We start from the raw sequence: 16,743 nt of genomic DNA on the forward strand, positions 1-16,743 counted from the left end.
CACTCGAGTACAGACTAGGACTCGGGGCTGCAACCCGTCAGTGGTAGCTTGAGGGGTAGAGACGAGGAGGTTCCATGGGGGCTACTACAGAGACCCCAGCTAGTACTATAGTATAGGAGATCCTAAAGGCTTGGTCCAGGTGTTGCCGTTATAGTCACATCGAATCGAACTGTGTTGTTAAGACCATCTCTGCCAGAATCATGGTGACTCTTGACAGTAGCAGGGTCGACTCTGTGAGAGCGACATTGCTACTACAGATTAGTTTGCGAACAGTACTTTCAAGAAGAACATTCTTACCCATCTGCGCCTTGCATAAGTCATGCATTCAACCGACTTGATAAGAGACTCCATCTGCTCGGTGAGAGATAAGATAAGGGTTATTTATGGCTCGATGTTTGTGCAGGCGTTCCAAGGCTAAAGTGGACGAAGTGCGGTTGACCATCATGAAGAAGAATTGACTGTGACAAGTCCAGCATTCTATAAACAATGACTTGCTGGTCAATTGAGCATCATTCACCTTGAAGGGTCGATACCTCCATACCCCGCAAATAGCTGAGGGATTGGAAGTAGAACGAGACAGGAAGAAGAGGAGGCCGACTCCATTCGGCCCCGCATTTTGCCACGAGAAGCCGAAGACTGCAATTGCACTGCATCAACCAGCACTTCCACTTTCATTTTCACTCTCACTTCCCCAACAAACAAGGACAGCTTCCTCTTCTTCTTTTCACTTCTCCCAATCCCTTACTCTTCAAACTCACCGGAAGTCTACATCATGAGCGTCAGAAGTCGCACCGGCTGTTTGAATTGCAAAAAGCGCAAGCGCCGTTGCGGAGGTCAGTTCTAGATTCTGTCTTGGATCCACTCTGGCCCTTTATTCACACGACCACAGAAGAGAGACCGGCTTGTACAAACTGTGAGGTTAGAGGATTCGACTGCTCTTACCTGTTCGAAAAGTGGCAACCGGCGCCATTGCGATTCAAGATCTCCTTGAGTATGTGAAATTGCCCGCCTCCGCACTGAACAAGCCGGAGCAGCAGTAACAAGTCGCAGGCAAAGGACATAGATCCTCCATAAAGCGCCGAAGCCGTTGGCACTTTATCAGCGTATCCTCCCACGATGCCGATATTTTGCTATGCGAACAGTACCACCACCCTACTACTAAGCGATCAGTACATTGCGCAGAGCGCGACGATCATTCAGACGATTACGCAGCCACATTCGACGCAGGGCTTTCGCCCTTCTCGCCTCTCCTGGTTAACAGCAGCGAGTTGGAGACACAATTATTCCAATACTGTAAGCGATCCCAGTCCGAGAGAAGAGACTCAAAACCAACAAGTGCTGAACTTGCACCGCAGACCTGCAGGTCATATGTAAAGTCCGCGTCTTTCAGGATGAGCCGAGAAACAAATTTCGCTCACTCGTCATTCCCTTCTGCTCCCGCCAGAAACCACTCTGGTACGCCGTGCTCTCGATGAGCGCCAACGACCGGCGAGCAGCCACGGCAACAACCATCAACTACGCGCAACTCTCTCTATCCTACAAATCACTCGCTCTGCAGCTCCTCCGCGATTCTCTGGCCAATATTGAGGATGTGAACGAAGCTCTCATGACCTGTCTGATTTTGTGTTCCCTCGAAATCGCCTGCGGCTGTCGACCAGACTGGGTCCGACACGCGCAAGGCGCATTCGCTATCATCAACAGCTACGCCTGCGCCCTCGACCCGGAAATTCTTTTCTTCGCCCAAAGCTACTTCCAATCCCGGGCTATCTTCTACCGAACCACAGGCTGCAGCCCCCCGCGTCAGAAAAGTTCCCCTCATGGCGATACAGCATCTTATACAGCGACATTACCCACAACCACCGATCTAATGAGCCCCGAAATCTTTCCCTGGGACGTATATCCCACCGCCACCAATATTCATGACAAGAAAACCTACCAGCCCCACATCGGCTGCTCGCTGGGTCTTCTAGACATAATCGCGCGGGCCACCGACCTCGTCACCCAAAAACAACACCTCCGATCCACGCGCACCAGCTCCCTCGCCTCCGAAGGCGCCATGATGCACCAAGCGATGCGCCTGCGCAGCGAACTGAATGCCCTAGACGAGGACTACCCGCCCACCGCCTCGAACAGCGAGTACCTGGCCACGTGCGGCCGGTGTTTCCGGCTGGCAGCGGACCTCTACCTGCAACTGGCGTGCGACATCCCGCTGACGCAGCCCACGCTCCGAGCCCTGCTGGCCAAACTGCTGGACAAGATCGGACGGGTCATCCGCGAGGACCAGGAGCGGCAGCTGTTCCCCATGTGGCCGCTCTTCCTGGCAGGATGTCTGTCGACGGCGGATGAGGACCGGGTACGCGTGCTGAATTACTTTACGTATCTGACGCAGTCGTGGCCGGTGAGTAACGTACCTGTTGCACGGGAGGCGACTGAGACGGTGTGGAAGTGGCGGGACTTGAACCCGCACGACACAGACAGCGGGTTGGATTGGCAGATGATTCTGAGTCGGATGCACTGGAAGCTTGCCTTGTCATAGTCCTTCCCTATCTGTCTTTCCAAGCTGCTCTTAAGAAGCGTTATGTGATGTGTAAATGATTCAATATGACTCTAAGCGAAACTGTACGTACTTGCTGTATATACATATAGCAAACTGCAATCCATCAAATCCAACCCAGTTCAAAACTAAAGACCATCTCACAACCTCGCCCCAGGCCCCGGCTTGATCTCCGCGAACTCGCGCGTAGCGCCCAAGCGCCAGCTAACATCACCACCCGCCCACTTCTTACCCTTCTCATTCTCCTTGGAGTCAGCAGCCTTCCACCTCCAGCGGGACTCAGCCTGGCGACCTTCCTTCACCAACCTAGCCACCCACTCGCCCACAATAGGCAACATCTTAAACAAATGGCCCGAGTCACCGGACAACAGCGCAACACTCCCCGCGGAACCAGGCACAAAATCCACAATAAAATCCGAATCCGCCGTATCAGCAAACCAACACAGCTTCTTCTGAACAAACGGCCGATCCGCCAACGCGGGCAGCGCCTGCCTCAACAACTTCCGCATGCGCTCCTCATCCTCCTTCGGAAGCACCCCGTCACTCTCCCTCAGCGTCGCCGGAGGCAATGACACACCAGTTCCGGGATCAGTATTGATATACCCGCCGCCCATCGGACAAATCTTCAGGAGGTTCGTCTTCGGGTCCGGCTCGAACAGGAACCCGAGATCGCGCGCATAGGTAACGGGGATCCCGCGGAGGGCGCTGGTCTCGTCGTCAGACAGACGCACATGGCCGATGGACCAGCTCTTAGCGACGACCTGGGTGCCGAGCTCAGGAAGAAGCGTGCCCGCCGCCGCGCCGACGGCTACAACCACCAACTTGCACGAGTGCACCTGCCCGGAGTACGTGCGCACGCCCGTCACCTTGCCGGGACTCGTGGCCACGCCGCCGCGCAGCAGCTCGCGGATGGCGCCCCGCTCCGGCCCCAGGAAGAACTTCACGCCTACCGCTGCGGCGGCTTCGTAGACGGCGCGCAACGCGTTGGCGGAATGTGCGTAGCCGGCCAGCGGGTTGAAGTAGCCCTTCCAGCCTGGTAGGGGCCCGTTGAGTTGCCAGGCGATGTCGCGGGGGATTTGGGTGGAGGAGGTGATGGAGATGAGCTTGTGTGCGTATTCTGGGTGGTGTTTGATTGTTGCGTGGAACCGGTTCAGGGTGTCGGTTGCTTGTTGCGGGCCCGTGCCTGAGACGCAGTGCAGGAAGCCTGTTTGGTGGTAGTGCGGTGCGTAGAGTGGGGTTTTCCAGCCTGCGATTGCTTTCTTTGGGGTCGTTAGTTTTGGGGGTTTGGTGGGAGGGACAGGGGCTGAGAGGCAACGTACAAGAGTCAGCTCCGTGTACCACGGGTCTTCGTACTCCGCGCGCACGATCTTGTTGATGTCGTACCCGGCGGAGAATCGGCCGGGTACTTGGTCGTCGCGCTCGAATACTGAGATGTCTGTGTAGCCTTCTGTCGCGAGTTGGAGGGCCGTCGACAGTCCGAATACGCCGGCGCCGATGATCACGATGGGGTCGGTTTTGGAGATTGCCATGGTGGATATCGCTCCTCAGGCTGTACTAGGGTTCAAGGGATAATAGGTGAACAATGCTGTGGCCAGAGAGATGTGCAGTATCAGCGGTGTAGCTGGATATATACTTTGTGAAATGACGAGCACTGTAGTAGTCGGCGAGTCACATCACACCACTTCAGTTGAAGACGCAATGAGCTGTTTCTGGCGCGCATTCATGCCCCGACGCGCTCACAGCTGTTCCATGCAGTTAGATTATCCCCCCCAGGTTGACTGGCAAGTGGGGTGGGGTGCTTGTCGTCTTCGGTTTGTCGTGGGATCGTGGATTCAAGCATGCGGGTTTAGTGTATGCGATACACGAGGCTTACGGACGGGATACGCTGCCGAACATGCTCGGCGTTTGAGACGGTATTGCTGTAGGGGCGGGGTTAGTACTTGGTTAGTGCGGGTTGGCGTCGGCGGGGATCGGCAGTTAGCGTAGGCGAAACTGTCCTTGCGTCAGAGATAAGGGAGGACTTACGAGGATCACCGTGATTGTGGTGCCCTCTTACTGCTTACTGGAGGTGAAGTGGAATTCAGAGATAGGTGGTCATTCGGTTTGATTTGGCGTTGTTGTTGGCTTTTGGAGATGGTGGAGGACAAGGCACGCTCTGGAGAGGTAATATTTTGCGCTTTTTTTTTTCGTCAAAGGAACTCTCAATATGCGTATGAATAGAGCTTGGATGAGGTAACCGGATGGAGTCCGCAGAGAAAGCTATTGTAATGTACTGCATCAATGGTGTGTTGTCTTTGTACAGCCGGGAAGTGTGAATCGGTCCATCTTTTAAAAGCAGTGACGATTGAGCATTCATGTCTGAGTTGTGTTGTAGGTCGCACGGTTCTAGCAAACAGCTCCTGAGAAAGACTAGGTGAGATAATTGGATATAACTCTGATAGCACTCAATTCAAGGTATGATTTTACCGAGTTTAAACACCGCGGAATCTACGCAGGCATACGCTTAAACAAAGGCAGTGAAAAAGCTCTATTCAAATCTCTCGCAAAGACATTCTACCGACTTGGTACAAGTACATAACCGCGTAGCGACCACAGCTCTAACCTACTCATTACTGGGATACTTGAATCCAGTCAACGGGAAGAACTCTTCCTTGATGGTACGCGGGCTGGTGAACCGCAGAAGAGGCGTTGAGCTTCCTGCCTTATCGTTGGTGCCCGAGGAACGGCTTCCACCGAACGATTGCTGGCCGATCAAAGCAGCTGTAGTCTTGCAGTCTGTGACGAGAACGGTCAGTACGGATTTCGAGGCACCGCTCATCAGGAGAACTTACTGATGTAGAAGTTGCCGGCGGAATACCGCAGGGTATCTTCAGCTTCGCGAATGGCCTTCCGATCAGCAGCAAAAACTGCGCCGGTCAGGGCGAATCCACCACCACTCTGATCAACCTTCTTCAGGGTGGATGACCACTCGGTATCGGGGTAGACATAGACGGTCAGCACGGGTCCAAAGATCTCGGTGTCGAACAGAGGGTGGTCAATGTTCTTGGCCCGGTAAACTGTCGGGTGGACAAAGTATCCGGTGGAGTCGTCGTACGTGCCACCGGCGAGCAGCTCTAGCGACGAATCCTTGTTGCTAGCATCAATGATCGACTTGATCTTGTCAAAAGACGCCCGGTGGATGACAGGCCCCATAAAAGCCCCCAGATCTTCAGGGGAACCGATAGTGATCTCATCGATTTCAGTCTTCAATTTGGACAGGAACTCCTCGGCCCGGGATTCGGGGAGATACAATCTCGATGTGGCGGAACACTTCTGGCCTTGATACTCGAATGCACCCCGAAGCGTGTGGTATACGGCGCTGGTGATATCGGCAGTAGGGTGGACCAGGTGGAAGTTCTTGCCACTGGTCTCTCCGACCAGACGAGGGTAGTCCCGGTACACCTTCTTGCCAATGTTGGCACCGACCTGGCTGTACAATGACCGGAAGACGTCCGATGAGCCAGTGAAGTTGAGACCAGAGAACTCGCGGTGGTTGAGGATAGTTTGGGTGATCTGCTCCGCATCTCCAGTCACAAACTGAATGACATTGGGAGGCAGACCAGCCTCAAGGAGGATCTTGTAGACGAGCTCGCTGGCGTAGACGTTCGATGGCGACGGCTTCCAAATCACCACATTGCCCATAATAGCCGGCCCGCTGACCAGGTTGCCGCCAATTGCAGTGAAGTTGAACGGGGAGACAGCATAAACGAACCCTTCCAGGGGCCTGTAGTCCACACGACTAAAATGGGGTCAGCAACGGACTTGACTCCGCGAGCAGCATGTTCAAACTCACGTCCACATTCCATCCGTGCCACGGTCAGGCTGCTTCTCCAGCAACTCGGCAGCAAGATTGCAGTTCAAGCGGAAGAAATCAGCAAGCTCGGCGGCAGCATCGATCTCGCCCTGCCACACATTCTTTCCTTGTCCGAGCATCGTAGCAGCAATAAGTTCGTTTCGGTACTTTCCGGTCACAAGCTCTGCGGCCTTCAGGAAGATTGCTGCACGGTCCACGAACGGGGTGTTCTGCCATGACTCCTTGGCTTTCAGAGCCAAGTCAATTGCTTCATTGACCTGCGCGGGGCTGGCTAGAGGATAGTTGGTGAAGGTGGTGGCATGCTCTGCGGGAAGCGGCTGGTTGGATGCGCTGGAGGCAGCTTGTGCTTTGCCGTCGATGTATATTTGGCTCTTAAGAGGTAATTGAGACTTGAGCTCCTTCAACTTTTGCTCAATTTTGGCTCGCTCGGATGAGCCTTTCACGTAGTCAAGCTAGTAGCGCATGTTCAGTCTTTGTTCTCGGCATTCATTGTGCGAAAGGCACACTCACATTTAGTTCATTTCTAGCGGCTGGCAGTCGGAAAGGAACGGTGGCCGCACCGCGGACCTGCGTGGCTGAAGTGCGTGCAGCACGGCGGACTAGATGGCGCATGCTAGGCGAAGGCTGAGAGACGGAGAGTTTGAATGCCATTGTGATTAGTTGAGGTAGAGGAGGGAGAGAAGAAGGTGGTGATGGTGGTGGTGAGAAGGTGATCGTGAAGTCCAATTAAGATCCAGCGACCATTGGCGATGATAGGCATTCTTATTCCTCATGATTGTTGTCGACAGAGACGGTGCTGATGTCAATGGAAAGAAGTCCCGAGCAGAGAGAGTGGATCAGTTCGGGAAGCAATCCGACGATGCAGGAAGAGGAGGAGATCCCGCCTACTACTGCGGGGAGGCAGCCGAGGAGATGTTGGGATGGATGGCGGGTAGTCTAACCTTCGTCAACCACCGGCGTCAGATCCCGTTGGTTTAGATTAATAGAGTCTGGTCTTATCTGATTGAGGCAGTTGCATGCGTAATTACCCGACTGTACTGTTTCTCGGGTCCATTGGTTTTCTCGGTGCAACTTACAGCTCGCATTTCTCCATCTCTGTTTATGACTCCAGATAGAGATAGAGAGACCTTGCATCAATGGAATAGTAGGGCTAATCATTGCGCGAGAGAGCAAAATAGAGAAACTTTCTATGTAGTTGATATTATCATTTTACAATCCCTTCACTCACAATAACCTTCACGATCATATCATTAACCGAAAATACAAAGAAGCTGACAGTAGACCTTCGCAGCACAATGTCCCCGGATCGTTCGACACTACAAAGCTACTATGCCAACATATGGGGCAGTGAACTACAAAAGCACCTGGCTGGTGATATTGCAGCGGGCACAGTATCTGCTACTTTTATCTCCCCTATCGTCACCATCATCGACCGGTAAGTCGCTCCTCAGCATCGAGAAACTTCCCTCTATTAATGCCAGTCACGTCCAGAACGATTGTTGAACGGCTCGCACTGAATCGACCTCTATTGCGAACATTAGGCGCCAACACATTCTGCTCCATCTTCAGGCCTCGAAAGTTCTACGTTTCGAAGCCGTTCTTCATTGTCTGGTCCCTATACGCAGCCACATACTGCACCGCAAATGTCACTGAAAGCTGCATTGAGCATCTCCCCTCACTCACCGACGAGACCTCGACGGCAAATGTCGCAGCGACGCTCAGCTTCTTGCCCACTTATGTTGTCAATGTATACCTCGGGATAATGAAGGATGTCAACTTTGCGCAATATTACGGCCGTGCCAGCACTGCCGTCGCGACCAGTACTCGAGTCCCCCGAGCAGCATATATGTCTCTGCTATTTCGAGATAGTGTCACTATCTTCAGCTCGTTCAACCTGGCGCCGTGGATGGCCTCGTCCGTCCCCGACTCGGTTGCAACCAACCCGCACACCAAAGCCATGATCACTCAGCTGGTTCTGCCGGCTGCCGTTCAGTTTGCCAACACCCCACTGCATCTGCTCGGCTTAGACCTGATCGCCCGACCCCAGACCCAAGGATTAGCGACGAGGTGGAGTCGGGTCCGACGGGACTGGGCTCCATCATCAACCGTCAGGGCTGCAAGGGTGTTGCCGGCCTTTGGAGTAGGCTGCATTATGAATACCGAATTACGAGACCTGTTTCATCACAGTTAGCAGAATTAATACCACGTTTAGCTATAATACTGCACTACTCCTGATAGATAAGCCTGAACCCTGATAGATCGTCGAGAATGTAGTGACAAATTGTCCGACCCCGTTAACAGTCACTCGATAAGAGTTGAGATGAACAAGACTGCGCCTGCGCCCGGCTGCGCTAACCGTTGCTGAAACAACTGCAGCAGTGGGGAAGTCCTTTGCTTCTCAGGCCAGCAAAGGGCGGGGAAATAGTTCAAAGGAAGAAGCTGAGTGGGCTTATCTTCAGGCTGGCGCATGATTTAACCTCCTTTTGAGGGTTGCACTATCCTTAACTGCAGCCGCCTCTCCGCTGCCAACTACAGCCAACCATCATTGAGGAACCCTACTAGCTTGAGGATCAGTCTGGATTTGATGGCTGTGTATGCTTGGCTTCCAGTCGGACAAAAAACAACAACTCTCTACGATACCCTTATCTACCGATGTGGAGAAGCCCGGATCCCAGCGGATCCGCTGGAGTTGATATTGAGTATCGCAGGAGCCAGCTCTCAACATATGCCAGTCGTGCTAGTCGAACCGATTTCTCGCTTATTGGTTTTGATTCTCGCATTAGGACGCTTCCCCAGACACGCTATGCTTATCCCCACGTTATGAATCTGTTCCCCGTATCAATGTCCTCCTATTTGCGGATTAAATGCATGGCTTGTTCATATCTGTCAACAAGCCTCCGCAAGCCTTCGAACTGTATGGGCATACAGTATTGATTGGGGGAGGTAGGGCACTGATTGAAGACTTACCAACAACCATACGTCATGTAACAAGGGATGCCGCTCAAGATAACGCTCATGACCCCAGCGATGTCAGATTTGCAGGCTGCACCATGACTTCTGCAGACTTAGGTCATGCATACCACCCTCTTTATCTACTGGAGAATGTGCTTATACCTTTTTGAGCCCACTATATCCTAATAAACCGGTTGTGCCCTCATTTTGGGAGAGATATGGCATCACCCACGCTCTGTGACCTACATTAACCCTCACAGCCAGCACTTGCACTTATCGCACTGTATCCGCTTGGTTGCATTATCATTACTACCATTGATTTCGATATCAATATATTCAGTGTCACCATTTCTACCATTACAATCCCCATTAGAGATGACGACCATGAGCACAGATTTCGGGACCCTCACAGAGATCCCTGGTCCCAATGCATATGATATCTCTCGCGACGACGAGAAAAAACAGCATATGAATGATTCCTCGCCAGATGAAGATCCATTTGGAAATGAAGAGTGTGCCGAAGTAAAATACCGCACCCTAGGATGGTGGTAAGTCCAAGTCTACAGGTTTTGCTCGTCTCATTGTGAGCATAGCTGACCGGCTGACGACCATTCAGGCCCTGTGGAATACGTGAGAGTTTCTTACACTCTTTACATTCAAGACATATCTGACCCTCGTATCACAGTAATGGTGGCAGAAAATGTGTCAATTGGAATCTTGTCCCTCCCTTCAGCTTTTGCAACGCTAGGACTTGTGCCGTCTATTATCATCATGATCGGTGTATCCTTCATTGCATGGTACACAGCCTACATCATCTATCAGTTCAAGATGCGCTATCGTCATATTCATAGCATGGCGGATGCCGGCGAGGTCATCCTAGGCCGATTCGGACGGGAGCTGTTGGGTGGCGGCCAGCTCATCTTCTTGGTGTTCGTGATGGGAAGTCATATTCTGACGTTCACTGTGGCCATGAACACCATCACCGATCACGGCACTTGCACCATCGTCTTCGGGATTATCGCGCTGGTCATCAGCTGTGTTGGGAGCCTACCACGGACCATGGGAAACGTGTATTGGATCTCGTTTGCATGTGAGTCGCTTCCTGCTATACCTCCCATCCTTATCACCGCAACGAACTAAATGAATCGTCAAGCTTTTCTCAGCATCGCCATTTCGGTCATTGTGACTATGATTGCCGTCGGGGTCGAGAACAAGGGCCATGTTCATCTTGATGCTATCACACACTACAGCTTCAAGACCGAGTTTCTAGCTGTCAGCAACATCATTTTCGCATATGGTGAGCCACCCCTCCCCCCTTCCCCTATTGCCCAGTATTCCTCCTCAGACTAACAAACATCCAGTCGGACACGCCTCTTTCTTCGGTTTCGTCAGCGAGATGGAAGACCCGCGGGAATTCCCCAAGTCCATCGCAGTCCTCCAAGTCATCGACACCTCTCTTTACATCGTCAGCGCGGTGGTGATATACCGCTTCGTCGGGGCAGATGTTGCCTCGCCAGCCCTGGGATCCGCAGGGCCGATCATGAAGAAAGTCGCCTACGGCCTGGCGCTCCCTACCATACTGTTCGCAGGCATCGTGAACGGCCACGTCGCCGCGAAGTACCTTTACGTGCGTCTCTTCCGAGGCACGAACCACATGCACGAGAACACATTGCTGGCCAAAGGATCCTGGGTGGCTATCGCGCTGATTCTCTGGGTGATCTCCTGGGTCATTGCCGAGTCGATCCCTGTCTTCAATGACCTGCTGAGTCTCATCGTATGCTCCATCCTTTTAGCCCCAAAAGAAATCCCTTCCAAATACTGATTCGATAAATGCTAGACCTCCCTCCTCGGCTGCTGGTTCGGCTGTAAGTTCCACCCACATCCCACCCCAACTACACCCCCTCCCTCCCTCCATGACTAATGATGTCTCAATAGTCGGATTCCCAGCCATCTTCTGGTTCTACCTCAACAAAGGCAACTGGTTCGCCACGAAGTGGAAATCCCTCCTCAGCCTCATCAACCTCTGTATCCTAGGAATCGCATTCGCAACCGTACGTCCGGCTTAACTCCCTCCCTCCCTCAATCCTCAATACAAAGCTAACAAGAATCCATAAATAAAGTGTGGTCTAGGACTCTACGTCGCCGGCGACGCAATCAGCAGCCATAGCAACGGCGCTGTATGGACGTGTGCCAGCAATGGAGTCTAGAATGCTGTATCATTTCCTTTCCCTTTGATGATTCTGTTTTGGTTGGGTATGGATATAGTTTGTAGCGGAGTTGGGGGTGCAGATATGGGCTGGCCCTTTTTTTTCCTCTTTCACTTGACCTTGTTCCTTTCGTTCTGTGGCATACTTCGTTTTTAAAAAGGATTTAGCTCTCTCTTTGGTAGAATCAAGCCGTTGTTTGGATTTGCTTTTCTTTCGTGGGGTGTAGATGTTGCAGGAGCATCCAATCCAGAATTGGGGTAGGGGTTGTTTGCTTTGCTGTCTTACTGCTTTGGTAGATCCTTTTGGGCATGGGAAGAGATAGTTGGGATTAAGACCTGGGAGATGTTTAGAGGGTGGGTTTTTGAAGGTAGAGGGTGCTTTTGCTCTCAACAACAAGGATTGACACATAGTTGGGATGATGTAGGTAGTATCGGGGGAAGGTATCGGAATGATGTGATCCAAAAACTCAGAGTATAAGGTAGGAAAGAAAGTACACAGTTGGTTCAGTTGCGTACCTAATTTAAATCTGATTCCACATTTACATTGAAAGAGCTTGCATGTACATCGTTGAGTCATGAGGTATAGTCGCCACCGCCATTGCTGGGTTCATTCCAAATTTCTATTATACGCAAGATTTGTGTTTAGGTATATATGTATGTATCGAAAGATTCGATGGCCAATTTCACGGTCGAGAAAGCCAGAGGAAGGAAAAGCGTAGCCTCGTGTGTCGTATCATAAAATCATGGGACGGAGACTAGGGGCATTTGTCGAGGTCGGAGGCTCAGCAGCCGTCGCGGAGTCCGGCGGCATCATGGTCACGCCGGAGAAATCGCCCGGTATCCGTAGTCGAGGAAGATCTTCAGCACTGCAGGCGCGAATCCGAGCAAGAAGTCGGCAGAATATAGCGATTGCCGATTGAGCAAAACATTATGTATAGGATAATAGACCGAAGACCGTATACCAAGAACGCAGTTGAGGACGAGCTTTCGACAAAAGATTTTGATGCCTGGCTCGGGTGGCTGGCTAAATAATGTCATAAATCCTTTCATAGGTTGCAGCCTTAATCAGCGTCGATCAAGTTCTTCGTAGATGCTTCGACAGAAAGAAGATATATCCATGCAGAATCATGAGACATGCAGCGTAATTTGTGAAGCGGGGGCTGAACCGCAAAGGCATGTCGCTGCCATGAATGTACGCGTTTGGCCGGATAAGAACAGTGTGCAGGCAGCAGCAATGGGCCTCGGAGATAAATCCTCGTGGTTATTTGTCTATGAGCCTGACGCCCATAATATTAGTATAAGTGCCAATGTCATTGACGTACTGGCACAGAAGCCAAAGGAGTGAGGCTGCAGGCCTGGCGGCCTAGGTCGGTATGCTAAAACACATTCAGAGCCGTTTCGGGGAGGACGGTGGATGCTGAAGATGATCTGCTCACGTAGTCAAAATCGATTTTGACGGTCATGTGATTCAAAAATCGGCGAACAATGGTTCATATTTGTTCCTCATATCGTCGGAGTAAGGGGTCTGGTTCCGGACGTCCGGGTCAGGATATTCCTCGAAATTGCCGGTATCCGCGGGATGGTCAACCCTCGGGATGATAGGTCCCTTGATACGGCGGTACCAAAGGTCGTCCCAGTTGATGTCTTCGAAGAAAGGATGCGCTTTGACTCGAGCGGAGCCCCCGGAGATGTACCCTAATCGCTCCGTTGGATTAGTTTTGCAAAGTAGAGAAATAATGTTCTGCGCCGCGGGCGACATGTTCTGAGGATATCGAATGCGACCTTCAACAATCTGCTCATAGATCCGCATAGGGTTCTGGTCCCAGAAAGGAGGCTGTCCCACGAGAAACTCGTAGATAAGAATTCCCAGAGCCCACCAATCCACTGCAAGGCCATGCCCGCTGTTGTGGATAACCTCGGGTGCAAGGTATTCAGGCGTGCCACATAGCGTGTAGGTCTCGCGGTCCCCAATTTGCTTCGCAAAACCGAAATCGACCAGTTTGATGTGTCCTTCCGCGTCGAGAAGAATGTTCTCGGGCTTCAGATCGCGGTAGACAACACCTTCGACGTCATGAAGGAATTCGATCGTCAATGCAATCTCAGCCGCGTAGAACTTTGACGTGTTTTCGTTGAAGCGACGTGCGCGCCGTAGATAACTGAAAATTTCACCTCCCGGACAATAGTCCAACTATGGAAATGTCAGTGATAGCCGTAGCAACAGGGACACACCCCACAAATCTCAAGGTTCCAGATCGAGGTTCGAGACGGTAGTAGGCATGGGTGGACAGTCATACCAGCATGTAGAGATGTTGATCATCGGAGAACGAAGCTATCAACGTGGTGACAAAGGGATGGCCGGAAACGTCCGCGAGGGTTTTCCGTTCGTTGCGCACATGTTCGACTTGTTTCAACTTGATCACTGTCCGTAGCAGAAGGGACAATCGTTAGCATCGATTATCGAGTGAGCTAGACACATGAGAGGGCAGTCCTTACCGTCTGCTTTCCTGAGCATTTTCAGCGCGTAAACCTTATCCTTTCGTTGTTGCTCCTCCTTTGACTTCACGAGCCATACGCGAGCAAAGGTACCTAAAGACAGGGACACCACCACCGTCAGACACCGGCTAGGCCGCGCAAGCGATGAAGCTTAGCTTACCAGTACCGAGTGTCTTCAGCAGCGCGAAGTCATTGACATTCAGCCGACGAGTCGAGATGCCTAACTGTTTCTCTTCCGGACGGCCTGAGATGACGAACGGACTCAACCGACGCTGATGAGGCGGTCGCACGGAGGACACTATGTCCTTCTCTCTCTGGTGAACATCATCCGACGCCATTTCTGATCGGGCGGAGGGCGCAGATGCGCTTTGAAATACGTTAGGATGGGAGGGGTCGATCAATCCTGCAGCCATGAGCAGGGCAAGAGTTTCATATCGCGGATGACCGCAGAGGGAAAACCGGAGCAAAGAGGAGAAGCAATTGAATCGAAAGATCTACTGGAGCTGCAGCCTTTCTTATAAACGACAGACCAGGACCGATTGGTGGGGTGATGAAATTCGCCCCGTGGGATTATCGATTGGAGCAGGCGGGCGCAACGCGGGAAGACGTAAGTAGGAGAGAGTTTTGGCGGGGAGCTTCTTCTTCTGGTGAGCGGCGGCGGCGGGCGGGCATGCGGCACGACCAGCTAACTACGGCAACAACCACTATCTCTGACGTTACCGCCAGGCGGGGCATTTCGAAGTCCTTCGAAACATCACCATCATCACCACCCACTACCACCACCATCGCCGCCAGCTAAAACTCATGAGGTCGATTTGAACTATCGACCATTCGACTAGAGATAAAAACCAGGATTGCATGTTTGTTGTATGGACACATAAGCCAAGTACTAGTACATTGAAGCCACAGCCCCGAAGGGCCAGCAGATGAATATGGATACCATAGGCGCATGTGGAGTTGGACACATCCAGATTCTAGCTTCTTCTTTTTTCTGCTTGGAAAGCCTGGAGTGCATCCTACCCGAGTTCACGGACTGTATATAGGGTTTGAGGGAGTTGACTCGAGTAGAAACGGCCAACGACTGCGGAAACAGGGAAAGAGGATCGCGACCAGCCGAACCCTCTAACCGGAGCTCTTGGAGTTGAGAATGAGACCAACAATCAAGCTATCACTTGTCAGCATAATGTCCTCTTTGACCACCTGTGCTTGCTCTAGAACCTACCCATAGAGACCAAGAACCTCGCCGAAAATGAGAATCAGAATCATGCCGACATAAACTCGCGATTGTTGCATGTACGCACGCACACCCTGCGATACTTGTCAGCCGCTGGACGGCGAACAACAACAGCCTCCGACAGTTTGCTTACCGCATCTCCCACGATTCCAATAGTGTATCCGGCAGCCACGCCTGCGAGGCCAACCGACAGTCCAGAAGCCAAGTGCATGAATCCACTAGATAGCTGTCAGTGTCGTTTTCGTGGGGTGGGGGTTCTGCTTGTAGGACGGGCATACGTATAGAGACTCATATTCCGGGTCGGGGGCGGATCCATATCACCAGCAATGAGGACCGCAATGACGAGGCCATAGACGGCGATAATACCGGACATAACGACGGGGATCAGGGACTGATTGTTCTAGTCAGCTAAACAAGCTATACTGAGATCAGAATGCCGAGTATCGACGGAGTTCTCCATGCCTTCATGATCAGATCCGGTCGGAAGGTTCCGACACCGGAGATACCGATACCTGATTTGGCTGTTCCATATGCTGCTCCCAATGCTGTAATCGAGTCAGTCATTGCACTGGCCACATTGGTAGCAATCCGTCGGAAACCCAGGCTCACGTACATCCGAAAATCATCTTTGTAGCGGTGGTCGTTAGTGGACGGTCACAGGTCAGGGGTAGTGTTCACGCGATACTCACAGCCGATGCAATCCCTGCCTTTAGAGTGAGGGTCAGCAGCTATCAATAATCACAATCATAGTGCGAGCAGCCGCGCTGTTTTGTAGCTGAGGGCAAGCCTATCAGATACTCACAAAGGAGAAAAATGGAGCGAATTTAGGAGAGAACTCGCTGTCCGCCATGGTGAAATAGTGCGAGACACCGCAAGGTTGGGACTGGGCGGGGAGGTGACAAGAGACAGGAGGTTCGAGGCACTGAAAACAAGCAGCTGTGGAAGGGAACTGCCGGTCAGTTGACCATGAAGCGAAAGACTGGAGAAAGCGCTCGATGGAGATACTGAGGCTTGGAGTAGATTGGGGCAGCAGGTGTGATCTGTAGGTGAACGGAGAGCCAAGTACTGACTGTCTGTAGGTAGTTTAGAGGCAAGGTCCAGCTTGGGTGTTGCTGACAGAAGTTGTCTGTATGGGCCACCGTAGAGAAACCAGTTAACCAACAACTGGTCAGTTTCCATCTGGTGCGTGCCTGGTCGACCCAACAGACTACTATTCCTACTACACCCACCCGGACGGGGCCAATTCTTCACTAAACCCGACCTACGCAAGACCACTACTACTAACTAACTATTATTCCCACCCATACATACTTATTATTGCTCCTCTCCTCACCACTCCTCCTCCTCCCCCATTTCCGCCCCCGTCACTAAGTAACAACTATCTACTTTACCTACTCTAAACTTACCCCCCTCTTCCTCCCGACTCCTCCTCCTCATCTTCCCTCCCTCCC

The 16,743-nt window shown here is 52.0% G+C and overlaps 7 protein-coding genes across 7 annotated transcripts; 3 read left to right on the forward strand and 4 right to left on the reverse strand.

Moving 5' to 3' along the window:
- Positions 1-305: 305 nt before the first annotated feature.
- BO97DRAFT_201953 (Zn(II)2Cys6 transcription factor) lies at positions 306-2,615 on the forward strand. Its single transcript, XM_025690532.1, has 4 exons — positions 306-833; positions 890-991; positions 1,051-1,293; positions 1,356-2,615. The coding sequence occupies exons 1-4, from the start codon at positions 773-775 to the stop codon at positions 2,534-2,536; spliced, it is 1,587 nt and encodes a 528-aa protein (XP_025547771.1). The 5' UTR covers positions 306-772; the 3' UTR covers positions 2,537-2,615.
- A 56-nt stretch (positions 2,616-2,671) lies between these two features.
- On the reverse strand, positions 2,672-4,083 carry BO97DRAFT_480555 (NAD(P)/FAD-dependent oxidoreductase; the record flags this gene model as incomplete). Its single annotated transcript, XM_025700765.1, has 2 exons — positions 2,672-3,813; positions 3,874-4,083. The coding sequence occupies 2 exons, from the start codon at positions 4,081-4,083 to the stop codon at positions 2,695-2,697; spliced, it is 1,329 nt and encodes a 442-aa protein (XP_025547772.1). The 3' UTR covers positions 2,672-2,694.
- Positions 4,084-5,066: 983 nt separating this feature from the next.
- Positions 5,067-7,264, reverse strand: BO97DRAFT_201963 (L-glutamate gamma-semialdehyde dehydrogenase). The gene is made up of 4 exons (XM_025690533.1): positions 6,918-7,264; positions 6,387-6,859; positions 5,386-6,332; positions 5,067-5,329 (listed from the first exon to the last, which is right to left on the reverse strand). The coding sequence occupies exons 1-4, from the start codon at positions 7,056-7,058 to the stop codon at positions 5,157-5,159; spliced, it is 1,734 nt and encodes a 577-aa protein (XP_025547773.1). The 5' UTR covers positions 7,059-7,264; the 3' UTR covers positions 5,067-5,156.
- A 438-nt stretch (positions 7,265-7,702) lies between these two features.
- BO97DRAFT_460426 (uncharacterized protein) lies at positions 7,703-8,598 on the forward strand (the record flags this gene model as incomplete). The annotated part of the gene is made up of 2 exons (XM_025699336.1): positions 7,703-7,842; positions 7,899-8,598. The coding sequence occupies 2 exons, from the start codon at positions 7,703-7,705 to the stop codon at positions 8,596-8,598; spliced, it is 840 nt and encodes a 279-aa protein (XP_025547774.1).
- Positions 8,599-9,743: 1,145 nt separating this feature from the next.
- On the forward strand, positions 9,744-11,566 carry BO97DRAFT_460430 (amino acid transporter; the record flags this gene model as incomplete). The annotated part of the gene is made up of 8 exons (XM_025699337.1): positions 9,744-9,907; positions 9,976-9,989; positions 10,045-10,449; positions 10,513-10,656; positions 10,721-11,133; positions 11,197-11,224; positions 11,295-11,410; positions 11,480-11,566. 8 exons carry the CDS (start codon positions 9,744-9,746, stop codon positions 11,564-11,566), a joined length of 1,371 nt encoding a protein of 456 aa, XP_025547775.1.
- A 1,467-nt stretch (positions 11,567-13,033) lies between these two features.
- BO97DRAFT_353830 (cAMP-dependent protein kinase) lies at positions 13,034-14,396 on the reverse strand (the record flags this gene model as incomplete). Its single annotated transcript, XM_025692069.1, has 4 exons — positions 13,034-13,753; positions 13,860-13,984; positions 14,059-14,151; positions 14,219-14,396. 4 exons carry the CDS (start codon positions 14,394-14,396, stop codon positions 13,034-13,036), a joined length of 1,116 nt encoding a protein of 371 aa, XP_025547776.1.
- A 510-nt stretch (positions 14,397-14,906) lies between these two features.
- On the reverse strand, positions 14,907-16,350 carry BO97DRAFT_408291 (V-type proton ATPase proteolipid subunit). The gene is made up of 8 exons (XM_025695820.1): positions 16,095-16,350; positions 15,982-15,999; positions 15,906-15,918; positions 15,755-15,837; positions 15,571-15,683; positions 15,426-15,510; positions 15,281-15,366; positions 14,907-15,223 (listed from the first exon to the last, which is right to left on the reverse strand). Exons 1-8 carry the CDS (start codon positions 16,140-16,142, stop codon positions 15,181-15,183), a joined length of 489 nt encoding a protein of 162 aa, XP_025547777.1. The 5' UTR covers positions 16,143-16,350; the 3' UTR covers positions 14,907-15,180.
- Between the last annotated feature and the right edge of the window lie 393 nt (positions 16,351-16,743).

This window comes from Aspergillus homomorphus (genome assembly GCF_003184865.1).
Source record: "Aspergillus homomorphus CBS 101889 unplaced genomic scaffold BO97scaffold_46, whole genome shotgun sequence".
NCBI classification, from domain to species: Eukaryota; Fungi; Ascomycota; class Eurotiomycetes; order Eurotiales; family Aspergillaceae; genus Aspergillus; species Aspergillus homomorphus.